This window comes from Morone saxatilis, unplaced genomic scaffold (assembly GCF_004916995.1).
Source record: "Morone saxatilis isolate NCDOM2014 unplaced genomic scaffold, NCSU_SB_2.0 Contig2, whole genome shotgun sequence".
Taxonomy (NCBI): domain Eukaryota; kingdom Metazoa; phylum Chordata; class Actinopteri; family Moronidae; genus Morone; species Morone saxatilis.
The window spans coordinates 6,566,961-6,579,698 of NW_023339762.1; the positions used below are offsets into that span (position 1 = coordinate 6,566,961).

The 12,738-nt window shown below is 39.7% G+C and overlaps 3 protein-coding genes across 4 annotated transcripts in view; 1 reads left to right on the forward strand and 2 right to left on the reverse strand.

Annotated features, from left to right (window-relative positions):
* The first annotated feature begins 285 nt into the window (after positions 1-285).
* cpa5 (carboxypeptidase A5) lies at positions 286-7,931 on the forward strand. Of its 2 annotated transcripts, none has more exons than XM_035665684.1 (12): positions 286-402; positions 1,863-2,062; positions 2,674-2,755; positions 2,891-3,025; positions 3,186-3,290; positions 4,009-4,110; positions 4,227-4,328; positions 4,435-4,545; positions 4,992-5,082; positions 6,070-6,269; positions 6,485-6,569; positions 7,113-7,931. In XM_035665684.1, the coding sequence occupies exons 2-12, from the start codon at positions 1,995-1,997 to the stop codon at positions 7,298-7,300; spliced, it is 1,269 nt and encodes a 422-aa protein (XP_035521577.1). In that variant the 5' UTR covers positions 286-402; positions 1,863-1,994; the 3' UTR covers positions 7,301-7,931. The 2 variants fall into 2 exon arrangements, with proteins under 2 accessions (XP_035521577.1, XP_035521576.1); XM_035665683.1 differs by lacking the exon at positions 286-402 and adding an exon at positions 481-566.
* A 119-nt stretch (positions 7,932-8,050) lies between these two features.
* The window catches only part of cep41 (centrosomal protein 41), a 15,013-nt gene continuing 10,325 nt past the window's right edge, over positions 8,051-12,738 (reverse strand). Inside the window, exon 12 of the mRNA XM_035665685.1 lies at positions 8,051-8,439. The gene's annotated coding sequence lies outside the window, so the exon portion shown is untranslated. The remainder of the gene's footprint in view (positions 8,440-12,738) is intronic.
* calhm3 (calcium homeostasis modulator 3) overlaps positions 10,139-12,738 on the reverse strand; it is a 3,692-nt gene continuing 1,092 nt past the window's right edge. Inside the window, exons 2-4 of the mRNA XM_035664823.1 lie at positions 11,875-12,002; positions 11,635-11,762; positions 10,139-10,737 (exon numbers count right to left, since the gene is read on the reverse strand). Of these exons, the coding sequence (XP_035520716.1) occupies positions 10,288-10,737; positions 11,635-11,762; positions 11,875-12,002 (706 nt within the window). The 3' untranslated portion in view covers positions 10,139-10,287. The remainder of the gene's footprint in view (positions 10,738-11,634; positions 11,763-11,874; positions 12,003-12,738) is intronic.

Consider the following 12,738-nt stretch of genomic DNA (forward strand, 5'->3'; position numbering starts at 1 on the left):
CCATAAGCAAATCAAGATCAAGCCGTCATTTAGTTATTTGTGAAAGAAAGCAGTAACAGTGAACTGTATATTAGTATGTCACCTATTTAAAAAAACACCAAAATATGCCATAGAAGTGTAATAAAAACTATCATAAGGATGTTACCATATATGAAGGGTTAAAACATAACAGGTCACTTTAAAGCTGGACCATTGACCACTGTTGTTCATCTTTCTTGACTACATTTTACCACCAGATAAGAAAATGCTACACCAAAATAAGGAAGTCAGACATGCTCAAAATGCTGTTTCACTGTGACAGAACTTAGACACATCTGCAGCTGATGACTTGAGCTCAGTGTCTTGCTCGAGGACACTTAAGCAGGACACATGGATCAGAACAAACAAGCTGTCTGCTTTACTGTAAGTCTCTGTGAATCAGAAACCCTCCTGCAGGTGTTTTCCGCACCCAGCTCTGTCTCGCCTTGTGTCTCTTTACTTTTCCTCTGCAATGTCCTTATCAGCTCGGTTGCATAACACAAACTTGCAGATTGGTGGGACATGTACGGTGGAGAGAAGTCGAATTAGTGAGTAATGTCAATGATCTTTACTTTACGATCATGTGAACTGGCTTTAAACGATTACATTGCTCAAATGTGTGGTAAATACTTTGAGTTAAGCACATGAGAAGGTGTCTGTAGGAGAAAAGAACTGGATTTTAGAGTAATTCAAAAAGGCTGAAAGTGTTATCTGATGTTCATTGCTCAATATTTAAACTCAATGACACAAAAATGTGATCGTTTTAGAAGTAGAAGGCGAAAGCTGGCTAATATTATTAATGACAAGTGTTACTTTGATGTGGGTGTTCTGTTACTTAGTGCTGGTGTCACATTTTTTAGTGGATATCTCATTTTGCAATGAAAGCCTGCAAAAGCACCAGATGTGAATATTTGCACGCTGAAATCTCAAGTTGTCTCATGTCTGGAAGTATTTCTCTGCTAACATGCAGAATTCACAGCACATGTATCCCAGCAGCTGGTTTAAATTCAGCATATTTAAGCTGCTTACTATGAGCAGTCTTGCCCCAAGAATAACTGCGAGGAAGCTGAAAGATACACAGCGGACAGCCGCAACTTCCTGTTGAGCGGGGATATTCCATCATGAGCTTGAGCACTTCATGTCTAGTTTCACTTTATTGTTTCTACTCATTCATTTTAACAACAACAGGAAAAAGGAAATAGGATATAGTGGCAAAATATAATTGTGAGATAAAGGCTTATTGCAAAGGTCAGATGACCCAAAACAAACAAAGAATCATTGAAACTTGTCATACTGGGTGAAATGAATGTAAAAGGTGTTAAATTCACATTCAAGACATTTCTTTAAAAAAAATAATAAAATGTTTAAAACTAAATATTACGGCAAGAAGAGGAATATATTTATCACAAATAATTAGCAGAACCCTTTGTGGTGTTAAGAGAAACCTTTTTTATAAAAGAATGTTGATGACGTGGTTTTTATAATAACACATACATAACTAATAATAATAGCCAACTTTTATATAAAATACATAAAATGTTCTCTGGTTCCATGCAGCTTCTCAAATGTGAGATTTTTTAGCTTTTTTCTGTTTTATATCATTGAGTTGAGTAAACAATTCATCCAAAAATACCTGACAGATGAATTAATACAGAAACTAATTCAACTTCAGTTTTAACTCTTTAAGATTCTTTAATGTGCTCCTCTTTGTGCACATAACATGTTATTAACTTAATAAGGAACCAGACTGGATTCTACAAACAGGACATTCCTTTTTCTTTTAAACTGAACACAACTGCAGATATGTCAAAAACATGACGCAACTTTTGCTCTGATATCTCCAGGCTGCTGTGAGAAAGAGACCGGCTGCTTACACACCTCCGTCACCTTAAGCAAGGTTGAGGTTTGGACACGTGACCTGGCACACTCAGCCATATAAGCCCGGGTTCGGCCCTGCCAGGTTCACATTGTTGGTCATGATGAGGGGGTTGCTCGCATTCGCTGCGCTGTTTGTGGCCGTTCTCGGCAAGGAGACATATGAGGGGTAAGTGGGCCTGCCAGAGCCCCTCTCTGCTGTGTAGAGTGTGTGTGATCTATACTGTGTGTGTATAAACGTGAAAATAATAATGAATCAATGTGTAGTGCCTATAAAAACCTTGTGCTACAGTCTTTGCCTCTTACCCACCTCCCCAATTCTATTGCTGCTTCAGTTTTTAAAAGCAAAAGGCCTGAACTAGAGGTGTGTTCACTGGTGGGGAACTGGAAAGTCAGATCAGTGTGCCATTGGTCGAGGGGTGGTTAAACCTGCTGCATATTTCTAATAATCTACACCCTGATCAGATATTAGAAAATTTGGTTCATTTGGACATAATTTATCTGGATAATAAATATCAATATTTTTCCGTATGTAATTACGTTATTAAATCCTTCACATATTCCATAAGTCATCCCATGTAAAACAAGTAGATAAAAGCCAATCTGGAAATCCAACCTGGCACCCTGGGAAGTCCTTTTTGCTCTGCCAATCAAACATTGCAACAACAAAACTAACGAACCAACGAGCCTTGAGAAATCTTACTTCATACCATGTGTGCCAACCTGTGGTCAGCGATCTTGAGTAAAACGATGTAAAACTTTGTGGTACTCTTTTTGCAGGCACCAGGTGCTTCGCATTATTCCAAAAGACGATGTCCAGCTGTCTCTTATCAAGGACCTGGAGGACATTATTGAGTTTGAGGTCATTCATCATCCACCAACAATTCAAAAGAATTTTCATCTATTTCATTTAATAACTAAGTTATTTGATCCAAGAACTCAGTGAATACATTGAAATTTGATTAGACTTTTGAATGATAGCTGTGTTTTCTTTCAGCTGGACTTCTGGAGGGGTGTGACTGATGTGGCCACTCCTGTGGATGTCAGAGTTCCCTTCCACAGCCTGCAGTCGGTCAAAATTTACCTGGAGACTCAGGACATTGTGTACTCCATCATGATCGAAGACTTGCAGGTGCGAGACCTGCAAATAGCCACGCTTGAATAGGAACAAAGCTGAATTTACTGCACTTGGTTTAGAATTCTTCAGATGTCGGATTTGGGGCCAAAACTTAACCTCAATGGATTTTATAAAGAAATGTAACTCAAATATGAATGATGTTATTGTCCTGTAGGTGATGCTGGATGAGGAGCAGGAAGAGATGGAGTCTGCTGCTCGTGTTGGTGAGCCCAGAAATACTGACAGCTATGACTACTCCAGATACCACCCCATCAACGAGGTTAGTACACAAACTCACTGTGGTCACTGCACTCTTAATCTTAATTCTAGGTTTTAATGTGTAAAGGAAGTATGTTATTTGTAGTTATCATACATTAAATAGGAATAATTTGATATAATGTCTGATAAAAAATCCAGTCATTGTAATCCATGGATTTGATTATGTATGATTTGTTTTTTTTATGAAAACCTTTTTAGGCCCTATTTCACAATTTATAAAATGTTTTTTTTAAGACGTTGTTTGTGTAGAGTCAAGCGTGCCAGTTAACTTTTCCCTCAAGTGTGGCAATAACCCTGCAACTAAAATAATGATTTCACCAAAACTAAAATATAATTTACTGTATATCTAGTAAATTTTGGAAACAAATAAATATAAAATTTAAAAGCCTATCCATTCATTTTCTGACGCTTATCCGGGGTTGGGACATAGTAGAATATTGTGAGGTCTATAATCTCTCCAGCATGTTCTGGCCCTACCCCTGGGTCTCTACCAGTTTGATGTACCTGGAAAACCTCTACTCAGCTGACTCCTTGCAACCTGTCTTGTCTCCTAAAAATTACGTTTAACTAATTTGCAGCAAATACATTTTTGAGGGAAAAGAACGCCGACTTCAGCAAATGATTTAAACTCGCTTAAGACCAGACAGTGCTATACAGAATGATGTCCTTCGCAGTTGATGCACATGAAATCAAAGACCAGGATTTTGTCTTTGGTTTAGATCTACAGTTTCCAGGACATGCTGGTGGCTGAGAATCCCAATATGGTCAGCAAGATCGTGATCGGTCAGAGCTACCAGGGTCGTCCCCTGAATGTGCTCAAGGTAAATAAAACAAACAGGCTGAGTCTAGCAAATGAAGACTATAATTACAATATAATGTATGTTCACTCATTAGTTCTCATGTTGTTGGACGCTTCCTTTCCTTACCTGTATCTTAGTTCAGTACTGGTGGAACCAACCGTCCCGCCATCTGGATCGACACTGGAATCCATTCCAGAGAGTGGGTCACTCAGGCCAGTGGTACCTGGTTTGCCAAAAAGGTGCTTAGATATTTCTCCTGTTTCTGTTTCTTCTTTACCGTCTCTCCAGCTTCTGACCACTAACCTGCTGCACTGAATATTGTGTTCTTTACATTTCTGCGAGTAGATTGTGACTGATTATGGACGTGACCCCGCTCTCACCGCCATCCTTAACAAGATGGACATCTTCTTGGAGATTGTGACCAATCCTGATGGGTACTACTACACCCACAACAGCGTGAGTCTCTCATTGCTAAGAGTTTGTACTATCTGATTATTATTTCCTGCCACATTTAGGTTTTTGATTGACAATATTTATTCAAGGCTTCTACAGGGTTTCATATCTCTCAATTAGACAGTGTTGTCTAATTTCCATGTGAATTTGAGCATGTTATGTTTCGTATTCCATTTTCAAGGACATGAATAAATACATGCAATCCCTGTATTCCTCTCACTAACTACTGTATACAGTGATATTTTCAGACATGGGTAACATCATGAGTGGTGTAGGTGATACTAGCTCCTTTCAGGTTCAAATATAACATATGCTCACTAAAGCTACATAAAGACAGGAACTGGTGTTAAAATAATAAAACCCATCTAATAATCAATAGATAAATAAAAGGTATGAAGAAAGAAAGGAACCCAAAATATAAAAGTGATGAGTTATTCTGATGTTTCCAGAACCGTATGTGGCGTAAGACCAGGAAGCCCAACCCTGGCTCAAGCTGTGTGGGAGTCGATCCCAACAGGAACTGGGATGCTGGTTTTGGAGGTAAGGTCTTTGCCTTGTAGCTGAAATGTACCAAGGCACCACATGTCATTATCAAGAATTATTTTTGATACTCCAAACCTATTCCTGCAAGCATTTCAACGTTGAAGACACTCTGAAATGTCACGGGGTCGAAACACTGTAAGCCAAAATGAAAAACTAAACGGATGTCAGGTCGCCACTTCGAGGTCAGGTCACAGCGGAGACTTCCCAATATGCAGTCTTCAACTATTCAATCTCTACATCCTGACATGCTTTGTGAATAAATGTCTTGCAATAATTTCACTGATAGCTTATTTTGACATCAGAACTAAAGAGAACCACTCAATATTCAAGAAATCCTGGGCACAACTTGTGTTCAGATAAACTTTTTAAATGTCAAATAATCGATTACAATACAGCAATAGTTATATATATATATTACTGAAATTTGGTCATTGTGCAGACTTTGAGGTTGCAAATGTTTGCAAGGTAGGTTACTGTTTGAAGTAATTAGCATTGAAAACTGTCAAAGGTTGTGTTACAGATCACTTATCTTATTTTCTATTTTTAATGGAATGAATAAATGACTGCGTGTAGGATATTAGTGACATGCATTGTTGTTTGCCAGTGCCATATTTAATACTTCCACCAGATAGTGCCAAAGTACCACATTTTTATTTCCGTCACATTGTGGCGTTGATCAGGAAGATATACAGGATGGTCTTTTTGAAGATGTCCCAGGACAGCAGCACAGTTACACAGATTTGCCACAAATTGCTCCTCGACATGCAGAAGAAACAATGTAAATTACATAAAATAAGTAACACACATGTTTTGGTGGTTGAGTCATATGGTTGGTACATGATGTTTAATCTCTTTGCACTTGGAGGTACTTGTACCATGAGTTTTAGCATCTAAGGAACCAAGTACGCGAAATATGTTTATAGAAAAATGGTGGCATCCAATTTTTTATGCACTTACTCTGACTCTGTTGTCATCCCTGTGCAGGACCTGGTGCTAGCAGAAACCCCTGCTCAGAAACCTATCATGGACCCAGTGCTCACTCTGAGTCTGAGGTCAGGTCCATTGTGGACTTTGTGAAGTCCCACGGTAACTTCAAGGCATTCGTCTCCATCCATTCTTACTCCCAGATGCTCCTGTACCCCTACGGCTACACCAGGACTCCAGTCAAAGACCAGACTGAGCTGGTAAAAATCACACTCTTTGCCTTTTATGAAATCGTTACAGAGAACCTGTAAACTGAGACTGGTAAAACTGATTGTAGATTTCTTCTCTGGGCTCATCTGTTTTGCTGTCCCGGTAAATGTTTGCCTGTAATGTTAGAAATGTAAGAATATGCAGAAGCAATATGAGATACTATGAATAGAAGTTCATATGTGATCATGGTAATGTCTTCCCACAGCACAATCTGGCTAAGAAGGCCATCACCGACCTGGCCTCCCTGTACGGTACAAGCTACAGATACGGCAGCATCATCAACACTATCTGTAAGTTTCAGCAAGACTGCTTATAATATAGATTCATTTGACTTTATTCAAAGGCCAATACCACCTGAAAAATTAGGCATCCAACCAACATACAGCCATGTTTTTTTTCTTTATATATGTCAGTAACATTTAGTAGAAGTACAAAGTCATTTTCAGCCCCTTCAGATCTTGTCGGACGTAGCTTAGAAAACATGTTCTCAGTCTAAACTAAGATTACTGGATTAAGGAATTGATAGTAAACTCGCTAACCAGCTGGATCATTTTGTAAACCAAATGTGCAATGTTTCTTCTTTCATACTAACACTGGGGGATGCCAAAGTCAGAAATTGTATTTCTACACACCGGTTTTAACTGTGTAATAAACCATACCCATTGGAAACCAGTGGTGATTTCATTGAGGCAGTCAGCCAAGTTGTACATAAGAAGTCAGAAGAAATCAGATGTTCCAACTAATGCTTCAGAGTTGACAACCTCCATTATGACTGCCACCTGAAAGACTGTATTTTATGTAAAATGCCCTGAACAATACTTGTTTCGTTGTAGACCAAGCTAGCGGTGGCACCATCGACTGGACCTACAACCAGGGCATCAAGTACTCCTACACCTTCGAGCTGAGGGACACCGGCCGTTACGGCTTCATCCTGCCAGCCAGCCAGATCCTCCCCACCGCCAGGGAGACTTGGCTGGCTCTGATGGCCATCATGGATCACACCTACAAGAACCCCTACTAATGTGTGAAAATCCCAAAGAGGATATTGTTGGCAAATGTCACCTGTAAAATGTCATCTTTATCATCACCATCATGATCATACTCCATGTCTCCTTAGACCTAGTTAAAAACACAAACAGGCAAATAAATGAACACACTGGAAAACGGCACTTTCCATTTCTTTACGATTTTAAAGCCTTTTAAATTGGGCGCATGTTGGACACACATTTATGCACATGCAGGTTTGCTCTTTCATTCCTGTGTCTGCTTCACTATCATCAATCAATCTTCACCTCCCTTTTGTAGAGATATTTTGAACTATAAATGAATAAATAGATAACATATTCGGCTATTGCATAGCACAGAGTGAAACAAATCTGGTCCCATGCCCTATGCTACAGGTCATCCCCTCTCTCCCCCCACTTTTCTTGTCTCTCTCTACTACCACTATCAAAATAAAGCAAAATCCCAAAATATATATATAATATATAAATAAAAACGTCAAAGTCTTTACTCTGGGCTTGTTCTAAGAATATGTCATGTTTATTTCTTGTTTAAATGTTTCTATTTTTACCTAGATGTGACGAGTGTGAGAGATGGTTAGCTTTATAAACTACTGAATTAGATCAATCCCTCTCTAAACAGTGCATTATATAAGTAGATTTAATTGAAAGTTATAGAACAAAATAAATCACTTTCTCACCTTTGCTATTGGGTCTGTCAACATTTCACAACTGCCTGGTTAATGCAAGTAAACAATTCCAACACAGCAAACAATTATACACTTTATTTGAAATCCATTTACAATCAAAATCATGTGATCAGATGGTTCATGTGAGTTAAGACTGATGGTGAAAACAAATTACTTTGGTGAAAACAAAAGGGCTGTGGAGTGTAGTCTGTAATTTTATTAAAATGAACCAAGAACCATGCAACACGTCACTACAATGCCGAGAAGACAAAAGGCCACAAATCAACAATACTGTTTTACAAATGCATTTGTGGGTTCTGAAGTACTACATGTAATTCTGTTACAGCCATGACAAAAAGCCCATTGTGTTCCTCTAGTGAAACTGCGATTTTGTGATGATTGGCTTGAACTAATCAGTAAGTGTGATTGCAAATTACAGTACTTGGAGCCACACACACACACACACACACCTGTGCACATTTAGTGGTGCAAAACCAGTTTAAGTTGCTATCCCTTAAGCATTCCATGAAGCAAACGTAGTCATCACCATAGCATTACTTTAATGCTTGTATATATTCGAGTATAAGATTGACATGTTCTTTCTTCTCTGTGTCTTAAAGGCTTGTCACCTACTGTCTCACACTGCACACTTTTCTGTTCATACACCAACAGAGAGGTTAACATGTATTTATTTTAGAAGCATAATTTCACCCATAAAGCTATTATGTAACATTCTTGCATCCAAAAAAGACTAGACCTATATTATATATTTTGGTGAGTTGTGTTCTTACATTATCCCAAATGTTTGCAACAATGTTGAAACTCAGAGAAATCTGTCATGTTGTTTGAGGTTTCCTACTTGCCTGTAGTTGATATAACTTCTGGGTAAACACGTAATACGAGAGTGAGGAACGAAGTTGGTGAACGTGACTAAATGTAATGGTAATAAAACTTTAATATTTATTATGTCAGATAGACTTTCATCAGGAATAGTAGTAGTTTGACAATGAAGACAACAACTCCCATGATCCCGCGCTACTTCACAATGTCATGAAACTACGTCTTTTGCAATTGTTTTGATATGAGAGACCCCTAGTGGCATAAATTACATACTATACCTTTAAGACCATGACAGACATACCAACTTAACAGAAGCTTCCACAAGTATCCCAGTGGGATTCTGTGCTTTCAGAACATCTGGCAAGAGCTTTCAAATGAGAGGCAAGCACCTTACCATGAACCCTTTAACACCTTAAAACCTCTGCTCGTACAGCCCATCGACATATAAAAGACAGATGTCACGTCTCCACTTTCTCCCACTGTAGCCAAAATATCCCAGATGCAGCCGCTGCACAGTAGTGAGTCTGAGCAGTTGTGATTGGAGCTGGCGCCGCGGTATTAAAGTCCCGCCCATATGCCCAGCAGACTCAATCGCAAGCAGCCTCAGCTGTTAATATTGATGTGAAACCCCATTTTTATAGCTTCAAATAACAAATTAAAACCAAACTGATCAGAAAAATTAACATACATTAGTGTGATAAGAACTGCCTTAAATGATTTTTCTTTTTTTGGGGAAAAATGTATTTGACATGTACTTTGATTTTTTTTGTTTGGCTCATGTCCCATCTGCTAACATGGAGGCAGTGGGCTTTATCGCCTATACTGCAGCCAGCCACCAGGGGGCGACAGAGAGGTTTTGGCTTCACTTTTTTGTCATGTCGCCCATCTTAATATATATGTTGATGGCTGGAGTGGTGTATAATATTATTTTGAGATCACATGCTGTGAGGAACCCCTCAATATCTAGTCATATTGGATGATTATACACCTCAATTTATATCTAGTTCCAGTGTTAAGCACCAATGCAGGAAGAGAGAGTGTCCTTTATGTAGAGAGGCAAAAGTAGAGAAGTCACAAGTTATTGCTGTTAAAGTCCAAGTTGAGTTGCAAGTCTTTTAGATTTTCGAAAGTGGGGTCTAAAGTCATTAAATTTGTGACTTGAGTCTGACTTGAATCCAAGTCGTGTGATTCAAGTCCACAGCTCTGCCAAACACCATCATTAAACAGAACAGAGGCAGGGGGTTACCATCTCCACTGTTTTAAACCACCTGTTAACACATGACTGAAAGTTCACTATCAGGTCCTGTGATGACACCTGTGCCAGCTCCATCTGCTGAATGAATATGCAGTAGAGAACTCTTAGTCATTAGTAAGTGGACCTTGGAGCTAAGACATCAGTCTGGTTTTGGCTAAACTGAAGTAAACCTACATTGTTGCTATTCCTTAATATAAGTGAACGGATCATAACATGATTCAACCTAGACATCTGAGTATAAAGTCTTCCCGTCCTGGTCCTCCCAGGTAACACACGTCCTGGGTCTGTGGGCTATCCTGGTGACATCCAGTTCAGGTTTACTGTAGTACCACTTGCAGAGCAGCTGGTCCAACTGCTCCTGCTTTGATATCCCATGAAGCCTCTCCTCTTCCTCATCCTCCCACTGCTCTCTAGAGTTCGTGATGTAGGGCGGGTGGGGAAGACGGAGCACAGTGTCTTCCCTCATGTCCTCAAAGAACAGCACCACACACTTGCGGGCGAAGTCACGAGCATGCAGGACGCAGGTTTCGTCGAAGAGCTTCTGCTCCACGTCCAGGTAGTTGCTCCAGTAGCGTGTCTGCAGGAAGGTGGCGTGGTCGTCGAAACAGGGCTTGATGAGGCGTCCCAGTGTTCCCAGCACAATCAGGAAGAGAAGGATGGACCAGCCAACAGCCTAGACAGGGCGAGGAAAGTTAGCTACACAAAGCCAACAAAAGCTATCATTCATGTGGTGCAGTGACTGTGACAAGCACACAAAGAGCCATCAGTCGGTGGCACCAATTGTTCCTGACACAGGGTGTGTGATCAGCGGACTAGTATGACAACAATTATTTTACTCGTCTTTTACTCCCACCTTAAATGTTAAATCCACAGCCTGTCTTTCGATATGAAAGTAGCTGCAGCTACTAATCACACCATTATCAACTTACTTGATTTCAGACAGTACTTCTCTACTAGTTTAAAGGTGCCATATGTAAATTCAAAATACAAAAAGGCTGTTTAAACTGGAAGTGGCTTTAGTGGATTATCAGTTTACTCATCCAGACACAGTGTGGGTCAGGCATTGTTGCTTTGTGGTTTTGGCTGATGGAGTGAGTTGTAAATGGCGAGCTATTGGTTCAAATTAGTTAGTAACATTATTCTAAATATGATTGTAATTTATTTTCCAGCATTCAGTGTTCATTTCGGCATTCAGTCTAGTGTCTGTCACTGTTGGATAATGCTCGCTCACACCTACAGACTGTGTACACAGCGCAAGCAACAGGACACTGGCTGCAGTTCACCAAACAGCCACTGGTGGCACTATTAACAACGGTTTTCTGAAAGTTAAATATAGAAACTATGGGTACTGTATGTAGGTATACTGCTTGCCCTTATAATTTTGAGTTAATCAGTTAATCATATCTGTCCTTACACTGCATGCAACGCAACCTGTGTCACACCACTGAAGTGGCTCTCAGACCAGGTGTATGGGATAAATGAAGTCTGACCCAGATCTGACAGAATACACCACTGATTGAAGCTACAAATATGTGATGTGTGGATGCATGCTGAGGTTGTAACAGCTTACTTGTGAATAGCAGCGAACGTAACGAGACACTGCTTTGCGGAAAGAGCTGTTCCTGAAGATAACATCCTCCTTGCAGGGCACTTTGGCCATGATTTTGATCACATCCAGATCTGTATTATTGGGCATGCCTGAGGAAACATACCACATGATACATCAGATAGATGTGTGCCTTATGTAACAGTATAGACTGTAGTAAGAAAACTCATTGTATTTCTCTCGGTACAATGTGTTTGCAGTTACCAGAGAAGAGTCCAGGGTCTACACTAACACTGAAGGCACAAATGAAGATCTTTCCATCCAGCAAAGTGACCAGGATCCAAACCATCGGGGCCAGCAGGGCCCTCTGGATCATTGCTGAGAACAGGTACCTGCAGGAATACATAAAATCAGTTTTCATCCTCACATTTTTCTACAACTTGATCTGGAAATGTCACCTGTAGCTTGTCACAGTCTCCTGGTAAAAAAACCAAAACAAACACTGTGCAATAATGTCAGCAGCATACAGTATAGGAAGCATATATTCTTTGTATAGTACACAATGGATACTGGATTTAATAGAATACGGCTAATACTTACATATAAAGACGAGTGTGGACACTTGTGCAAGACATGTAAATGGCTCAGTTTTGCTGTTAAATAGAGACTTTTTTTTGTTTGGTTGCAACTTTGAAAACTATCAAGATCAACTATCTTCAAGCCACCAACCCAAAGCATTGTTTTATCTTTCTCAACACGGATTGGTTGTTTTCGTTCAGGCCCAGTTTATTCTTGCAGATGTCATTGGGAGGAGGAGCCAGAGGGACCTGATTTTTTTTCACAGATTATCTGTCTCATGTTCTACTGTCTGGATATAGTGAAAGTTTTAGCAAATATTACAAAAAGTTATTTTTATAAAACTTACCTCTTGTAGCTTTCATTTTTTATTAAATGGTAAATGGGCCTGGTACTGTGTATAGCCGCCTGTCGTAGGTCTTCCGACCACTCAAAGCACTTTTACACTACGTGCCACATTCACCCTTTCACACACATTCACTCAGTGATGGCAAAGTCCATTGAACAGAAACGAACCCATTCATTCGCATTTACACACCGATGACACAGCAT

What these genes read in the sequence shown, in the direction of transcription:
- cpa5 (XM_035665684.1), top strand. Translation starts at nt 1,995, where the DNA reads ATGATGAGGGGGTTGCTCGCATTCGCTGCGCTGTTTGTGGCCGTTCTC. An exon ending in GTACCTGGTTTGCCAAAAAG is followed by an intron (nt 4,329 to 4,434) that starts GTGCTTAGATAT and finishes TTCTGCGAGTAG; the next exon opens with ATTGTGACTGATTATGGACG. An exon ending in ACTACTACACCCACAACAGC is followed by an intron (nt 4,546 to 4,991) that starts GTGAGTCTCTCA and finishes TGATGTTTCCAG; the next exon opens with AACCGTATGTGGCGTAAGAC.